Source organism: Monomorium pharaonis, chromosome 7 (genome assembly GCF_013373865.1).
Source record: "Monomorium pharaonis isolate MP-MQ-018 chromosome 7, ASM1337386v2, whole genome shotgun sequence".
Classification (NCBI taxonomy): domain Eukaryota; kingdom Metazoa; phylum Arthropoda; class Insecta; order Hymenoptera; family Formicidae; genus Monomorium; species Monomorium pharaonis.
In genome coordinates this window covers 11,612,822-11,630,808 of record NC_050473.1, presented here as the reverse complement: position 1 = coordinate 11,630,808, position 17,987 = coordinate 11,612,822, and the positions used below count along the sequence as shown (strand labels likewise).

The following is a 17,987-nucleotide window of genomic DNA, read 5'->3' as shown; positions in this document are numbered from 1 at the left end:
ATTAATTGATTCTATGAAAGAATTGAAGGTATATTTATTTTTTAAGTAAGAGTTTTGCGCATTTTATTTCATTATTTTTAATTGTACAAAACTACGTTAATATATTCGCGATAAGGTCACTCTATTCGTTTATACCTGGATTGTTTTTAATCAATTCATATTCCTTACACAGCTCACTTAAGATCTCAACTCCGCTTCTGCATTCACGAATACTTCCGATCCCACCGAGTCCCTGCATGCGGCCCTGCATAGATGTTAAAACGAGGTTGAACGATAGAGTTCGTCGGTGGAGACAGAGAGGGAAAGGCCGTGACGCGGGCCCGTTGTGTAGTAGTGGTAGCGGAAGAGGTGCGGGACGAGTGACGGGGGTCGGCGATGAGAATGAATCAGTCGACAGCAGCGCCGAGGGAGAGAGGTGAAGGGACTTCGAGAGAAGGAAAGAGAGAGATAGATAGAGGGAGGGAAGTGGGCCTTGTTCGAGCGTGAAGTGGCCCCACAGCCTCAGCGCGTCGTAACACGCCGCGGAGCAAACGCGGTAGTAGCCGTGTAGCGCACGGTGCGTGCGGTCGCAATAATGTCATCGATGATTGCGCCATTCTGAGTACTCGTTATCGCCATCGTCCGCGACTCGTAGTGCATCCTGCGGCGCCGCGTCACGTCGCGTCGCGTCACGTTGTCTGCCAAGGCGAACACGGCGAGTCGTTCGCGCCGTTGCTCGGCGATTCTCCGTGCTGGGCGGAGCCCTCGTTATTATACAAGTAACTCACCCATTTAGCTTCCGTTATCAACGTCGTCGTTCGTTCTTTTACCTGTTTTGCGCTAAAGTATGCAATTGTCAGCCGCGGTACGTGCGACTCCAGGGAGGCTGACAAGTGACATTGCCGCCGCAGCCGATGCGAAAACGCGCGGCCTGCGAGCGTGACATGGATGCACTGGCGAAATCAGTACGTAGAAAAAATGGGCACGGGCAGGTTTGCCCGGGGTGTTCGGGCGTGCATCGCGCACGTTGTCGCGTACGGCTGCCGCCACGACAATTCCCCGATGACGCATCGTTCGGCAAATTTGGAACGGATCCATGTTTAGAAGGAGTTCCGTCATCCATCGTAAGTTTGTATTCAGTTTAATCGATGAGATTGATGCGGCAACACAGGCGGAAAGATCGTTTCGCAAAGACATGCATTTGTGAAATATTGTAAGCGACGAAAAAATTTAGAGAAGCATTAGGTAAATTTAAACTCGGGATTTCACTAGCTCTCTCACCGCTACTCCATACTGCTTCAACTGTTCTTATTTCTATTCCGTTCGCTTACAAGTCCCTAACTAATTAGAGAACCTTATGGTTTTTTCATAAACTGACAAGTCTTCTGACTCCAAGTATTATTACAATATTTTGTTCCCCTTTTAGAATATTTGTAAATTATTACGTAATTAGTGTTGCGATTATATAAGAAGCAGTCGGTAGGAAACTTCATGTCACATACGATGTCCTTCTGCTGCATTAAATTTGACACCCTGTGTATGCCGGATGATTAAGTGATAAAGTGAGCGAATGGAGAGGTCAAAGTGAACATAAATCAACATCGCGCGTACATCTCTCGATGGAAAAATCGTTTCGTGCGCCGTAGAAACAACGGGATACAAAGTTTTATTCATGGGATAAAATCATCGTAAGAGCACGATAATCGCATTCTTTTTAATTAAGTCCAGGCTGGGGGCCTGCCGATTGTTCATTAACGTTCTTCCCGCCGGCTGCGGCGGCGGCGACGGCAAACACGCTGACGCGACTTGTTTCCTTAATTATTGGTAATCACGGGCTTCGGTCTCATGAGCTCATAGCGCGCGACGACTCACTGTTTGTCTCCGTTTAAGTCGCATTCCTCGAATTGTCCGATATGCTACGGAACATTTTTAACTTCCTTCTCCGTCAACCTGGAATACTGTTGCGACTGTTATTGTAACTCCGTTGAATAACTTGCCGGGCTGTCATTTAAGTCGCTCGTCCAGTTACACCGTCGATTCGAGAAAAATCGTACGTGGGAAGATGAAATTGCGCGTCGACTCCGCACGTGTGGGAAGACACGGGGGAAAGGGGATGGGAAAACAGAGCATGCGAGGTGAGCGATCCAAGAAAGCGTTTTCTCATAGCGCGCACCTGTTGCGTGCACGACAGGTGCTGAACTGCAAAGACTCGGAATGTGCCAAAGTAAATATTAGAATCTTTCTCTCGGAGACTTCGATATAATGAACAAATGGAATCCGCGCGAATAAATGTATTGTGCATAATATAATAATAATAATAATAAGAATGTTGACTACACTAGCAGCAATTACGATAGAAACGATCGACATCCCACTTATTTTAAAACGATTTCTACGCCCACTCCATTCAAAAGAATTCTTTAATTAAATAATTTGATAAGTGTTTTAGAAATGTGCAAGTGTTTAAAGAAAAGTAGAACTTGTTTAAGCATTAATTTTCTGACTTTCTTTAACATAAAGACCTTGCTAATTAGGCCACAAGAGAAATTTTTAATAATAAGATTTATTTAAAATAACGGATATAACAAAAGAAAATTTTCTTTATTTAGATTGTACTATGTAATAACGTTTGTACTATGTAATAACGTTAAAACAATATTCTTAGATTTATTTTTCAATTTTTTTAATTAATAGGATGTATATCTGTTACAGTATGGTAGTACTGAGTCCTGTGACAAAAACAGTGACTGCAAAGGTGTGCACACGTGGGCAAATGGATTTGAAAAACTGTTGGAGGATCCAAAAGGCTTGCAAACATTCGCTGTGAGTAGCTATTTCTTTTTTGTTTATTGAATGCTGTATGTGTGTGCCATTACTGAACTCAATTGATTTTATTTAAGGAATTTCTCAAGAAGGAGTTTAGTCATGAAAATATATATTTTTGGGCTGCTTGTGAGAGATATAAAGATACTAAAGACATTATTATGCGTCACCGATTAGCTTGTCAAATATACCAGCGACATTTGTCAAGTACAGCTGCCGAGCCAGTAAATGTTGATAGTCATGCGTCCGGACAAATTACTCAAGAATTACTCGACGAAGCACCCGCGGATTTATTTCTGCAGGTACTATTAAGAATTTGTGATTTTGCCCGATTGTTACTTTTATTAAAAATAAATCTTGTATTGCTAAAGCGCTTAAAATTTTTTTTTCTTTTTTGTTACAAAATAAATGTCTGTGGATTTTTTATTATTGTATCAAATCAAATAATTACTATTACTGTTTCAGGCTCAGAAACAAGTATTCAATCTAATGAAGTTTGACAGTTATCCGAGATTTTTACGATCAGAACTTTATCGTGCCTGTCTGGAAGCAGGGAGCGCAATTATTGATACAGAAGACTGTGATCTACATCTTACAAGTTCGCCTAGTGTAAAATTAAAGAAGAGTCACTCAGATGCAGAAGATCGTTGTCGAAAATCAATTCTTCCATGGAACAGAAAGAATAGGTAATTATTTACAAACTTTATTTCTATTGATAAGCGAAAACATTTGCAATGTGTATTTTATTGTATTTTCAGATCTAAATCAAAAGATCGTGGTGAACAAGAGTACAACAAAGCCCCTAATCGAAGTGAGACTATATATAAAAGCTTTACAGTCATTAAGAGAGAAACGGAAGGCAATAATAATGAGGACAGTGTGTCAATATCTAGTAGTCGGTCGTCATTAGCATCGTGGGATTTGGCGTTACGGCAGTCGTTTAACAAAGTAAGTATTATTGCAACTAATATATCAAACTAATAATGTTTTAAGTAAATATGAAAATTATTATTGAGTAACAATAGAATTGCCATTCTTTTATAAGTGAGTTAAAAGATTGTTGTATGATTTGTATGTGCCAGTATTGAAGTGAAACTTGCATAATTCTTGTGAGAAATTTTTTTGATTGCATTTTGAGTTTTTTTTATCGAGTGTTGTGTGTAAATCTCTATTTTGTAAAGAGTGCTTTTAGTAATATATCTTTGGACAGTAGTTATTAATATTCAATAATCGGGTGAAAGAGTAATACATATGTTGCATTAATCCACTAAGATGTATCAGGTGCTATCGATTTTAATTTCAACCACTATACATTTTTTTGTTAAGCAAGGTTTTTAGACTTGCGAAACAGTATCAGACCATTTCATACCATTATATAGATTCTAAAATACACTTAAAAATGTACATGTCAATCTATGTATATGTGAACAAATGTGTGTTCACTTGTAGTCTGTATCGTCTTGCGATGGACAAACAAACGAAAAGAAAGATCGCAGCAAATGTACAGGTTTATGTCGAGTCATATTGCCTGATGGGTCCACTACTGTAGTGACAACCAGCCAAACTGAAACCATTAAAGATGTGGTTACCCGTCTTCTCGATAAGCGAGCTCTACGATATTCTAACTATGATGTTTTAATACTAGCAACGGATGAGGTTTGTGCTGCCTTCTTAACTAAATGCATGTTTTACAAGAAATACTGTTTATCTCATGCATGAAGTTTTGCTTTTTTTTTTGCATAATGCATAAAGTTTCTCTGGAATTTTTTACATTAGCTTACATGAAGTAAACTTGTAATGGGTAACATATTTTTTTATTTACTATTTTGTCTATCTTGTATAATTTGGTGGTGGAAAAGATAAAAGTTATTATGTCTTACAAAAATGCAAATAAAAATATCTTGTTATCTGCACATATTTGTGACTTATGGGTATTTTAATCATACATTATTGAATTATTGCATTAATGCAATTTAATGTAGAGCATCTATTATGATAATTCTATAATGTTTGCAGATGGTGGATACGAAATGTTTTTCGTCAGTATTAGCAGGCCAGGAAGTGGAGGTCGTTCTTACAAAAGTTTTAAAAGTAGAACTGCCTTCACGAAGGATAATAAGTGTTATCGCTCACAAGGGGAAAACTCTGAAAGAAGTTTTGAGACCTCTTCTAAATAAATATGGTTTTAATTTAGACTCAATTAGTATTTGGAGCGAAGGTCGTTGTGTTTCTATGGATATCATAGCTATTAATGCTCCTACGCGTATCACTGTAGTGGCGAATGAAGAAGGTTAATATATATATACACGTATAATATTATACAATATTTAATGAATTAATAAAGGATTTAAATTTTATTACAATTGTTTATTATTACAAATGTTTATTACAAATGTTATTCTATAGATTTTCAACGAGAATTGCATACTGCCAAGTATTTAGATGAGGTGTCACACGCACAACCAACACTAGATGAAATTACTAATAAAGTATTTGAGGAACTTCTGGTTGGGAAGAGTAGAAATAAATATCAGTATAGTGAAGGGTCATGTAAGGTAAGCACAATAATGTTTAACAAATAATCTTCTATTATACAGCAAATTATTTTTAAACCATTTCTGTATTTTTTTCATTGAATTACCTTTTACAGTCGGATGATCAACGCTCGGAAGGATCTTCTATATTATCTACCAAATTCTTTCTTCGGGATTCGACAATTCATGGAAAGAAAAAGGTAATATATATCGATGTTTATATCTTTCCAATTAAGAAGTTTTATTATTTATCTACACACGCGACTTACTTCCGGTTTCGTTGGTTAAGGCAAAATCTAAATGTTGCAATACAAGTGAGAGGGGTAATACAAACGATTGCATACATGAGGGAGCGCCCGTTAAATCCCAGCCACCACTTATCGCTAAGTGGCGCAATGGCGTAAAATTGCAGCTTCCAGGCAGATTTGATGGAGATGGTAAGAACGATAAATATAACATAATATAATATATATTTCTCTTTTATAAAATGTTTTATAATACATAGATTGCGATTTTTAATTATTTATTTTATAAATATAATTATCAAAATAATATAGAAGTTATTAATTAATTAGAAACATAAAAAAAAACAAAAAATCTTGATTATTAAGATAACAATTTATTTAAGTTGTAACTGCTTTTCTCTATAGAATTATATGAAGGATTGAAAAGAGCACAAAGATCGAGATTAGAGGATCAGAGAGGAACAGAAATTAACTTTGAATTGCCAGATTTTTTGAAGGTAAAGCTACATGTGCACTGCATCTAAGAAATTTACTTTGTTTTATTCTTTTAACATTTCTATATTATATGTATACATTTTGATTCTTACAATTGAAATTATTGATCATAGAACAAGGAGAATGGGAAACCGAATTCTAATAAGATGCGAAGAACTCGGGTGGTGTCGGCAAATTGCGAGAGCACTGCAAAGTTTTATGACTCTAGTGAAGACAAGCAGAGCAGCAGCGGATACGAGTACCCCGCGCATGTGACAAACGGAACCGCGAACGAGCGATTCTCAGCCCTAGTTAATATTACTGAGCCTTTAAATAAGTGCCTTGATAGCTCGTTCACTCTAGATGGTGATAGGACATTGGTGGACGGAGATCAGACGATCGTCGAGAATGGTAATGATTCTCCGTTGAAAAGTCCGCACTCAGGAAGCTTCGGAAACACAGACGTGTCGCCTACGAAATTGTCGAAACCTCCACCGTTACCGCCGAAGCCCAAAAATCTTGTCGTGAAGAACGTGGTGAAGACCGGCTACATCGCGTCACCGAAAACTTTGCAAAGACCTAACCATGTGATCGAATGACCGAGCACTGTGTAAAAAGAAAGTTATTTTTTAGTTAACTTAACGTTTCGTTTTTAGCATAGTGTTTTATGTGATGCCACGAGTAACCGTTTGAAACGTGACACGGTAGCTGAGGAAAATTACGTTTATGAATTATTACAGGGGACGGCTTCGTGCAGGAGTTAATACCTGGGCGGAGGATATAGGACATTATTAATTGTATTCCCCTATTATGCATTTTTCCATATTTACATTCCGCTACTTAGATTTTATTCCGAAAACATTGTGTCTTGTCTGTGCCTTGCCTAGAATGCTATTGTACGTAACATTTTACGTATGTTATAAAATATATCGAATTTTTGAAAGATGTCTTTTTCTTTTTTTAATGTATTGTATTCGTTTTGCATTGATAGTCTAATGTAATGGTAATTTTGTTTTCTATAATTTTTGTTTTTTATTTAAATTAAGAAAAATAGATACAGTGATTATAATTTTTGTTGGTGATAATATGTGTATCTGTGTTGAGAGCAATTAATTTATAATCAATAGATTCGAATTTGATTTTAATCTCTTAAGATATGTTATATCTTAATTTTATAGAAGGTTGATTGAAAAATTATAAATTGTGAGTGAAGAAATATAAAATGACAATCTATTACGGGAATCCGTATTTTTCGATATGATAGAATATTATATATATTTTTGTTATATAATACTTTTTTTACGTATCGTGTTGAACGACGATAGCATTCTAGGATCAGATTCGATATGAAACTGTAAATATACACATGATATATATTATATATTTTATATATTCGAGTTTCTTTATTTTCTTGACCAGAGAAACGAAAAAAGTCCAGGTGACGACAATCTATGCGCTTATTAGATGATTATATAGGAACAATTGTTAAAAAAGGTATATGCTTCGAAAGAGCATAGTAGGAAAGAAAAAGGGATCTATATATTTTTCCAATATTTTGAATAACTTTATTAATTAGATATAAAGGGGATCACGTCCTATATGATAATTTCGATTCGATAAAACTATTATGTATTACGCACGCTGGAAGAAAAAATACGTGCGTCGTTTTGTAACAAACGGAAGATACTCATCATAGAGTGAATTATGCGAGACAAATTCATTTATATTTTGGTGGGGCCTTTATTGCGACATGCTAATATATTGTATTACATGATTGTCTGAATCAGGCAAGTTCTAATAAATTTTTTAAATTTTATAGAACAGCGTTTACCTACTTTGGTTACACCATGGCATCGTCTTTATCCTTTTCTTGAAGTCCTGTTTTTTCTAAAGGTAATAAGAAATTACTTTCCTTTTCTATTATTTTTCATGTTTTCTGCTAAGGTTAAAGACAACTAGCTTTTATAATATTTTATTAACGTTTGAATAAAATACAAATTCAAAACACAAATACAAAATTGTTAACTAAAGGATATGGATTCTATTTCAGGACTTTTCGCAAATATGACTGATACATCCTTGTCAACGAATTATGATATTTATTATGACATAGTCTTACAATATTTAATAATGTATATATGTATTTCTTTGATAAAATGAGTGTCGCAATAAGTTTTATTAGACTATATAGAATGAATATTTATATTTTTAGTTGTTTTGTTAACATTTACTTATTAAGTTGTTAATTTATTTAATTATAAAATTAATGAAGTTGCGTAAAAATCTTTAGAAACGAAGAATCCTGTATCACCCGATGAGTACAACATTTTTTAATAAGTTTAAATTAGCACTGTTAGATGGCAGTACTATATTGATGGATTAATCAAGTTTCGGCGGAGTCACTCCAGTCTTTGAGTGTAACGAATTTACAACCTGAAGCGTAATACACTGTTACATACATTTACTCATTATATTCACATTGAATATTTATTTACAAATCATGTACACATATATATGTATGTTTTTTTTATAGTGATAATACAAAAAATATTGAAGGAAAAAAATGGAGCACGATAATGACAAGAAAAATAGGAAGTAAATGTAAGTATCCGACAGCGAAAGCTAATCCAACAAAAGAGTGCATATATTATTTGCAATCAAAAATAATTAAATACATTTGTAATTTATTTCAAGCTGAGATAAGATCTTAAAATCGCTTTGTTATTTAATAATAAACACTTAATAGTAAAAAGAAATTCAAACAGTCGCCGAGGAAGGGGGGGGGGGGCACGTATCTGGGAGGAAGCGGGAGAGGGTGTGGGGAAAACGGAGTACAGAAAGTGTGGCTAGTGGGAGCAGACCGTCTCCTACCGCCACCTCCCGTTTCGCGCCTTTTCTCGGTCCACCCGCGCGCGCGCCTCGATTCGCGCTTCTTGACGGCAGTGCGGCTTATCGCATTTGACTAACGAATTAGGGACGAGTGGACGACTGTCGGTCGGTCCAGATCGGTCGCTGTGGGCCGGAGCATCGGCTGCGCGCGGGACTCCGTTACGGACGTGTCGTCGCGCGGGTAACCGTGGTCAAAATTCGCAATCGCAATACGCAGGACTGCCGCGTTATCTCGTCGCGCGGCAACACGACGACGGTCCGTCGGGAGCCTCACTGTCGCTGGATTTCGCGTCGAGATCGGTGCCTCGACGGGAGGGAAACGTCGTGCGTTGAATTACCCGATCCTGTTGCCCGCCGACCGGCGACGAGGAGGACCCCCTCCCGGTCGATTCGCGATCATTTCCGACGACGTGACACGCACGTGAACGTGTTTATTCAACGAGCATCAACGACCGGCAACTCGTCCGCGACGAGGAAGTCCCGCAGGCATCGACGTTGTTTATTCCGGGTAATTTTTGTCACATTATATAGATTGTTTTGTACAGGATAATGAGGGCGTGGTGTGTGCTATGGATTTTTCTTGATGGAAGACACGTATACAATGATGATATTATACGTATAACGTACAAATTACAACCCACCAAACACCAAGTTACGTGTAACGTGCCTGTTGTAATCTCTCACTCAACAATGTAATTGCAATATAACACGTGTGTTATATTACGATTTTATTATTGAGTGGGAAATTACAACCAACAAGCACGTTACATGTAACTTGGTGTTTGCTGGGTATATACTGTAGCACGTGTATTATACATTGAATAGCTCTTTCGATCGTGACGGTAACGCTGTTACAACAGCGCGGTGTCGAGGGTACGAACAAGACGAATAACAAGCTCTCGAGTGAGGATTTTTCGCGTATGGATTTGTTTTTTCGATCGAGGGTTTTTCCTCGGGGGGCCGAGAGCGTTGCGGAACGTTCGAGCGGTAAAAATGCGCGGGAGGGAAACCTTCCCGCCTTCCGATTTTCGGGAGGGAGATTTTTCGGTTCTTTCCTACGCGGGAAAGTTCTTCCCGGCTGATGACCTCGGCTCCTCCTAATCCATTCTCCTTCGGTCGTTCGTGATTCGAGTGATTCCTAAACACGGTTCTCGTTAAGGACGAGCCGTTCTGTAGATTTGTAAATAAGATCGAAGTCGCGATTTACGGCACACCTAGTGTATAGCCGAGGTCGGCGAGAAATATCCGTCTCACCGGGGTTTCCGGGAAACGTAACGTGTCGACTTCAACGGCTTCGACCTCGAAGAGCGGAAGGCGCGAGAGATATTTCTGCCCGCGAGAGAAACTGTTCGGCAATTCGCGGTAATTAAAATAATTCGAGACCGTTACATTTTTCCTAAAACTAATTCGCGAAAGTATCGGTTCGCCCGTTCGATTCGCATTTGCGCGATTACGTATCTAGCAAAACTTTGTGATAATCGTAAAAAACAAAAAAAAATCTAACACTGGACACACAAGTGAAGAAATTGAATATTAAAATAAATAGCTCCGATGGCAATTGATTTCAACAATAGACAGCAGCCACCGGGTTATCGCATCGCCACGAGTTCCTCGAGCCGTTATCGTTCCGTCCGTGATTTCTGCATCCTGTCGTCTCGAATGATAAACGATCAGATGGTTTAGTCATTGTCACAATAGGTACGGAGCATGAACAAATTTTAAGATCGCGCGTAGCAAAGATTTATTAATCGCACCCATAAACATCGGTATACAGTCAAATAACGCTTTTGTATCCGGAGTTATTTCTTGCCGAAGATGGCCACGATTCATAATTCTCACTTATTCATCGAAGATAACATCGTTACACTTATCACAATTCATTATTATAAAAAAATATTTGTCGCAAATACTTATTGCATTTAACGTTGCTGTTACTTCAACGCCAATTCAAAATAATAAATTAAGGACCAATATTTCTGAGTACCCGACGCGGTGTAATGCGCGATGGAAAAAAAAAGGCGACCGTGCAAAATCGACGCGAGAATTGGACACCCCGTATATACACGGCGATCAACGGACTACCGCGGATGAAGTCATATAACGACAACGGATCTCGTTCCCGCCAATTGGTGGGGTTATTGTGCGTCCACGGTTCGACATTCGCGATCTCACAATCAGTCCGATCTGCAAAACCGAGAGACGCACACGAAACATATTTAATGACGATTCTTGTCGTAATTTCCTGATACTTTCGCTTTAACCGATTCTTCAATTTTTCAATCGGCAAGGAGGCCGATCTTAATGGATGAACGAAAATTGCTCCTCTACTGGAACAACCGAACGATTGGAACGCCGATAAATTACGCGGTGTAATTTTTTTTTGCTGAATTTTTCGCAAGAGATCGCTGAGGGACTAACCAGACGCTTTCTTTTTTTTTCTCTCTCCTAGAAGCCAACGTCGTGCCTGATCTGACGACTCGACGATAAATTCGAGAGATTACGTCTCGCTGGCATTCCTTGACTTGGCTCGCCGAGCTGCCATCGCATCCGCGCAAAGTAAACGTGAGTAAACGCTACACAACCACCATCGGAATGGACGGAGGATCTTCCCCAGGAAAATCCCTCGGCGAGGCAACGAACGTCGAATCGCCGATGTCCAACATTGCCAGCGATTTGTCGAAATCGTCACTGGATTCCGGTAGTGCGAAGAAACGTCACTTTTCACGTTTAAGAGGTATGTGTCGAAACGAGAGTATCAGATCGACACGAAGGGATTTTGCCTCTGCGAGATAAAGTCTTTGAGAACGAGAATTATGCGCGAGGAAATTTTGTTAAGATAAATATCGACTTTCTTCTCTCTCATATGTCCTTTCGAATCGGAGGGCAATTTACTCGAGTCTCTTTTTAAAAGATTGAATTAATAAATTGAAGTGGCACTTGATAGAGGCAACAACTTTTCGTGTATCGACAGACTGAAATTTGTGTTGAAATTATTTTGCCACGATATGACAATAAGGAAAATGTATTACCCATGATAATATATGACTACAATGTATTGAATTATATAATAATTTGAGATAATTGTACGATGAAAGTTCGAATTGATAGCTGCAAATGGTTGCAGTAATGTTTCTGAACAACTGAAATGTAATGACTAATTAACATCCAGCACTGATAATTGATAACACTAATTACGCCAGAAATATTGGTATAACTTATAATTCTAGTAGATTGTTTATTTTTTGTAATGATAAGCGGGGCGGGTATCGTGTTAATTATGGGCAAAACGGATATTGATAGAGCGAAACGTGAGAGCCTTTCGAGAGGCGGGTTATTCGTTAGGGATTTCCCCGTCCTTCAACGATTTGTGAACGTCTGCCGCCGGTCTGAAACCCCGCGACCGCGAGTTCGCAGCCTCACTCGTCAGTGTTTCTCATTCGCGCGATCTCAGCACGCTGATATTTTATATATTTCTTTTACACACATTTATTTCATTCATTTTGTTGACTCCTCCTCTCTCCTATCTCCAACGCTTGTATATTGCTATCATTGTTTGCATGTTATTTGAACATTATATATGTTTGCTTCTATTTTTTTTTTATTTCTATAGACTCGATAAAGACGCGACATTTATTTCTTTTTATAGTCTTACCCCTTGGCTTTCCGTTCAGTAACCGTAACGTCGAGTTAATTAAGGCTCGCGCGACACGATCGTTGAGCACCTTCTCGCGAGGCAAGTAGTAGCTCGTGCCGGGGTTACGAGGACCAGGTGCTCACCTGCTCCTTGTTGGGTGGCTGGTTAGGCTTGGCGCCCCCTTTTATTCATACCCCCGGTAAAGCCCGACGGAGGTTCGCAACGAACGGCTGGGCGCGGACGGGAGCGGGCATCCCTCGCGCTTTTTAAGCTTTACGATACTTAGGCGCTATTGGGATATTGATAATCAGATACTCCGATGACTATCGATGCATACAATCAAACGTAATTCTACGGTACATTTTTGAGTCTTTAAAAGTATGTTTAAAAAATATTCTTCACGTTTGTCTATTTCTTTGAAATGGCAAGGCTTGCGAGGCGAGTCATTTAGGGAAACTTTTTATTTGGTTAATCCACGCAATCATTGAATTGATTAATTATGACATTTTATTTGTTAATATTATTTTTAGCTTTCTTCTCGTAAAAAATAATTTAAATTTGAACAAGTTGCAGTCTAGGAATGAATTCATTTGACAAGGTAGACATATTTATATTTTAGAATTTTAATATATTAAAGTTTTATTTACATATATTTATGTGTTACAATGTTCTTAAATAATCTCATATCGTTGTGGTAAAGTTTTAATGTAACTTGCTTACAATAAGTGAAGAGAAATAATGAATAAAAAAATAGCGCTAATTATCTGCGAGTAAACATACACTTAGGCACGTCTGACGGAACTATATATACACGTTTAAATACATCCTACGTGCATCGATACTGACCTACCCTCGTTAGACATCAACACATCGAGAGACCGTTAAGAATACAGCTGTCTCGCGCGAAAGACTAGGGTCCGTGTTCCGGCTCCCTTTAACGTTTAGCTCTAAAGGTGACTGACCGATTCCATATCTTATTCTTCTGATGCGATAATTGCGTTCGATGACCCGGAAGAATGGCCGTCTATAAATGCGTCTATAAATGTAAACGTACAATTCCGTCAACTTTATTGTCTCGCCAGGAAAAGGATAATAACTTAATTACTAACACGCGCGATATCAGTTTACTTAAGTCTAATTTTTTTTAGATGTAAACCTTGATTTGTTAATTTTTTTATTTGGGTTCCTTACTTATTAACTTTAATTAATGGAAGAAACTTAAACGCGTGGAAATTCGCTTTTTGAAGCGCCTTAAGTTAAAGGAAGTTTAGGGAGAGTACATCCATTTGCTGATAATTTTATCGTAATAACAGAGCGACAACGATAAACGTGTAGAGTTTTGCGGAATATACGCTATCATACTTACCCTCATTTGCATACGAAAAAGCTCTCTGGCCGCCGGAATAATTCGTATATGAGACAATCAGATAGACGGCGATGGCGGCGTTTTACATCTTAAATAGGGGGTTCGGTCAACATTACGCGGATTAAGAGAGACGTTGCAGGCGTTTCGCAGCCGGCCATGATCTTTCGCACTCTTCGGCCGACGTTATCGTCGCCGTTGCAAATGCTGGAAGTGTTGCGCCGCCACATGGCGCGTTTCGTTCTCGTCCGTTGCCTTGAAAGTCCGTTGTGCGAGGGGTACGACGACGACAACCGGGAGCGAACGGGGCACCCCTATACACATCGCCGGCTCTAGGTATTGAGCGGGCCGTATCCGAGACGCGTGTACGCGTCGCCCGATAGCTAGGCACCGTGAGGAGAGCGAGATGGACATACGCACGCACGAAGCGTGCCGCTCGCGTGCAAATTAGGTAATTACCTGCGGACGCGCGTCTTCGACGACTGACTGGCACGCTTTTTAAGCCGAAGAATAATGCCGATCCATCGTCGCCGGCTAAAGCCGGCGATATAGTCAGAATTGTTAATCCAACGTTAGGGGAAAGAGAGAGAGAGAGAGACTTAATTGCGTCGCTTTTAATTAACACGCCATAAGTTTCGCGTGACACGTGGAACTTGTCTTCGGAGCTCGCGTGGAATGATCTATGATTCGCAACTCATTGCAATTAGCATTCAATTGAGTCAAATATCGTTCCTAAAGTAAACAAACGCGGACGTGTTTATTATTTTTGGAATAAACTTTCGTTGACGTTTTTAATAGAGCTGATTAATTCCGTTTGTAGCAACGTTGTTACATATATCGACTTGTTTGGAAAAAAACGGGCTTTTCATATTCCGCAAAAACGCTTAATGGGGGAAATAGAGCGAAAAAACACAGCGGCAACCGTCGGCGCAGATGAGCGAGCGAATCGAACGATGCAAACGACGCTTCTTTGACCAATGGTTTTCCTATCAAGATTTAATATTTAAATGCCCCGAAGTTTCATGCCATGGCAAAGCTAAAGGCGCGGCGGGGTAGGAGAAAAGACCGACGAGAGAGGAAAGGAGGAAGAAGAATGAAAGAGGTTTGGGTTCCTCGGGGTCCCCGGGGTCCCATTAACATATCCTGTAGGGCCGGTAAGGCAGGTCTCGCAATATTTCGGAGAAGGCGAAGGTTGCCACTTTCGCAACCTTTAACGGTCGCGGGCCCGAATTGCAAATCGCCTCGGATACGGATTTGGGCGCGAATTCCACGCTGTTAAGAGTTGTGGAACCAAACGCGGTTCATCGCATCCGAAATGACAATCGCGACGCGATTGCGATGTTGAACGAGCCGGTGGACGAGTCAGTGTCGTTTCAAGCCTTGATTTCCGGCCACCCTTTTGTCTCGCTGGCGCGCCCGCCTTGTTTTAATCAATCGATTCACAGAGAATTCACGGCGATCACGATTAGAAGCGATAAGTCGCGCATAGCGACAGCGATTGGCGCGCGGGCACATCTTGGAGTTGGTTGCCATCCGAGGATTCCAGTTTTCCCTCCTCGTGGTTGCGCCCGGAGAGGAGGCACCTTGGCGTTGGATCCGTTGGATGAAAAATTCGTTGAGCGCGTGCCGGCTGCACGCACGACTCGACTACCCCTCGTCTTACTTACCCTCGCGGCCTACCCTCGCTAATGTCGAAAGACGGAAGAAGAAGAAGAAGAAGCGAGCGAGATAGAGAGTGGGGCGAGTTATCGAACAGGCCGACCGACCGACCAACCAGCCAGCCAGCCAACAACCCCCCGTTAGGCGCTCTCTTGTCGCTTGTTTCCTTACCTCGGTCTCTTGTGTCTCGTCCCGATGTGTCTGGTCCCGTTGCGTCTGGCCCCCGGTCCCGTCTCGCAACTCGCGTAACAGGGCACACGCTTCAACTTTTATTCCCACCGACGACGGGAACGCAGAAGCGTTTCTCGCAGACTGTTACTCAACAGTCTGTCCGCTTTTCTGTTCACGTTCAAGTTAGAAGGCAACGATTAACAACACCGGGAGTAGCCTTTTCTATAAGATCGATTTCCGACGATCCAGATGCGGGAGGTTGTATCTTACGCGCGATCCTCGCGCTTCTTACGGCGCGAGTAAATCCATAAAGTCGCTCCCATACGTTTGTGGCATGGGAATCTGAACTCAGGCTGTATTACACCGGTTTCTAGACACATGTCTAGTAATTTAAATAAGATGAATAAGATTGAATATAATTAACTTGTAGCTGGTTTTTATTCAGGATAAAAGGTTACATTTTTTAATTTTTTGTGAGATTTTCATCGTATATTTAAGATTCATGTTTTCGATGTGAGAAGATTGCCGTCTTATTCGCGTCACTTTAACACAAACATTTACTTAAATTTATTAATTATTAAATCACAATAAAGGTGACTTGAATAAAGATTTTGCCAGTGTGTCGACTTTAAAGTTTGTTTATTCTCGGTTTTAACTACTGGCGACAAAAAATTATTTTATCTTTGACTGATTATTAATTATTATTTACATTTAATTACATATTATTTATATTTAACTGTAAAATAACGTCACCACGTGGAATGTGACGGTTTATGATACCGTAGCCTAATCTTTCGACACTCAACGGTCTTATCACTTATCACCGCAAAAAAAAAAAACCCGAAACGGTTGCATGGGGTTGGGGACTAGGGTCCCTCGGGATCCTTGCGCGGGAACCGTACGCGGCGGGGTACGATGGGATACAACAGAATGATTCATACAGGCACATTAACCAGGATGCTCGGGAATCTGGCTAACGAATCATTTTCTAACGGCGTACATCTTTTTTACGATGTGATAGCCAAAGAGGGACCGCGCCGCGCGGTCCATTCTTTGAACGACGGACGCACGTTGGTAAATCCGACTACATTAACAGTGCATAAAATGACGCGCAGGTAAATTTGACTATATTAACGGGAGAAAACGTGCGACCCAGCGAATGTTCGTCCATACGATAAAATAAATGCTCCCCTCATTCCCTCTTTGTTTTTTTTAAATATATTTCTATGCTGTAACTTACATGAGTTGAAGCATCTAAAAATTTAGCTGGAGATCTAAAAACAATTTTGTTAAGCCATTAAAATAATTATGTGAGATCCTCAAAACAATTGCTAGAAAATGTCACAACTTTTTACAACATTACTCATGATGCTTTATAATTGTTTTAATGGTCGACAAAATTATTTTCAGGTATACATATTCAAATTGAAAGCATGTTCTCACGCAACGGAAGCACCTCCTGCGGCATCCAGGAAGGCTTCTCTTCTTATGACTTAATTCTTGTACGAAGTTTAAACGCAAGTTTTTTTTACGAGTTTTACGACGATTATGACAGTTAGGATTCGTAAGAACGGCTCCGAACGTGAAACAAGGGCCGCCGCCCTCGTTGACGGACACGGTGGGGTAGGTTACACCTGTGCGGGCATGTTTAAAATATGTAGCGCACACATGGTGCGCGCGTTCTATCTCGTTGCACCGCGGTGCGCCGCGTGTTTAGCGAACCGCTGATGTGCCCGACGGCTTCGTTGGCGTAGCGAAACAGTTCACTTTGTCCGTCTCTCTTTTTTTTTTCTAATCCATCCCGCTCTATCCTGATGATTCTCCTAGATCTTCTAATCCCGTGTCGGACGCGATACGCGGTCCCCACCCTTTTCCTCCAAATGCAATTACACGCGTGCACGCACGTGAATCGCTCGCGTCGGGCGAATTCATAGCGCGGTCTCTGCAACCGTGGCACGCGCCGGTTGGACCGGTCGGTCCCGCCAATCGATATCGGATAGTCGAGAGCACGTCCCTCGTAGGCAACACATGTTTTAGGCCCGTACCAGGGTCTACGCACAGTAGATACTAAGGATTGCGAGCCGAAGATAAAAATTCGATCGCTCAGATAATCTTAATACATTGTATTCCGATTAGTTGAATTCTAATCTTCAATTTGCAATCCCCAACCTCCAGTGCATAAATCTAACGCCCCTGTATAATGTTTTTCAATTAGG

General features: G+C 40.2%; 2 protein-coding genes across 5 annotated transcripts in view; both read left to right on the top strand.

Annotated features, from left to right (window-relative positions):
* The first annotated feature begins 91 nt into the window (after window positions 1-91).
* On the top strand, window positions 92-7,876 carry LOC105829562 (regulator of G-protein signaling loco). Of its 2 annotated transcripts, none has more exons than XM_028188786.2 (12): window positions 92-1,103; window positions 2,692-2,802; window positions 2,880-3,104; window positions 3,268-3,488; window positions 3,561-3,750; window positions 4,252-4,458; window positions 4,819-5,092; window positions 5,209-5,357; window positions 5,453-5,536; window positions 5,626-5,773; window positions 5,987-6,078; window positions 6,190-7,876. In XM_028188786.2, exons 1-12 carry the CDS (start codon window positions 894-896, stop codon window positions 6,652-6,654), a joined length of 2,376 nt encoding a protein of 791 aa, XP_028044587.1. In that variant the 5' UTR covers window positions 92-893; the 3' UTR covers window positions 6,655-7,876. The 2 variants fall into 2 exon arrangements, with proteins under 2 accessions (XP_028044587.1, XP_028044588.1); XM_028188787.2 differs by lacking the exon at window positions 92-1,103 and adding an exon at window positions 1,206-1,224 and having other exon boundaries at window positions 6,190-7,873.
* Window positions 7,877-8,017: 141 nt separating this feature from the next.
* Window positions 8,018-17,987, top strand: part of LOC105829565 (M-phase inducer phosphatase) — a 43,557-nt gene continuing 33,587 nt past the window's right edge. For 2 of the 3 annotated variants that reach the window (XM_012668535.3, XM_012668532.3), the window contains exons 1-2: window positions 8,018-9,452; window positions 11,394-11,678. In XM_012668535.3, the coding sequence (XP_012523989.2) occupies window positions 11,537-11,678 (142 nt within the window). In that variant the 5' untranslated portion in view covers window positions 8,018-9,452; window positions 11,394-11,536. Of the gene's footprint in view, window positions 9,453-11,099; window positions 11,314-11,393; window positions 11,679-17,987 lie in introns of those variants that run through there. The other variant, XM_012668533.3, reaches the window with a different exon arrangement.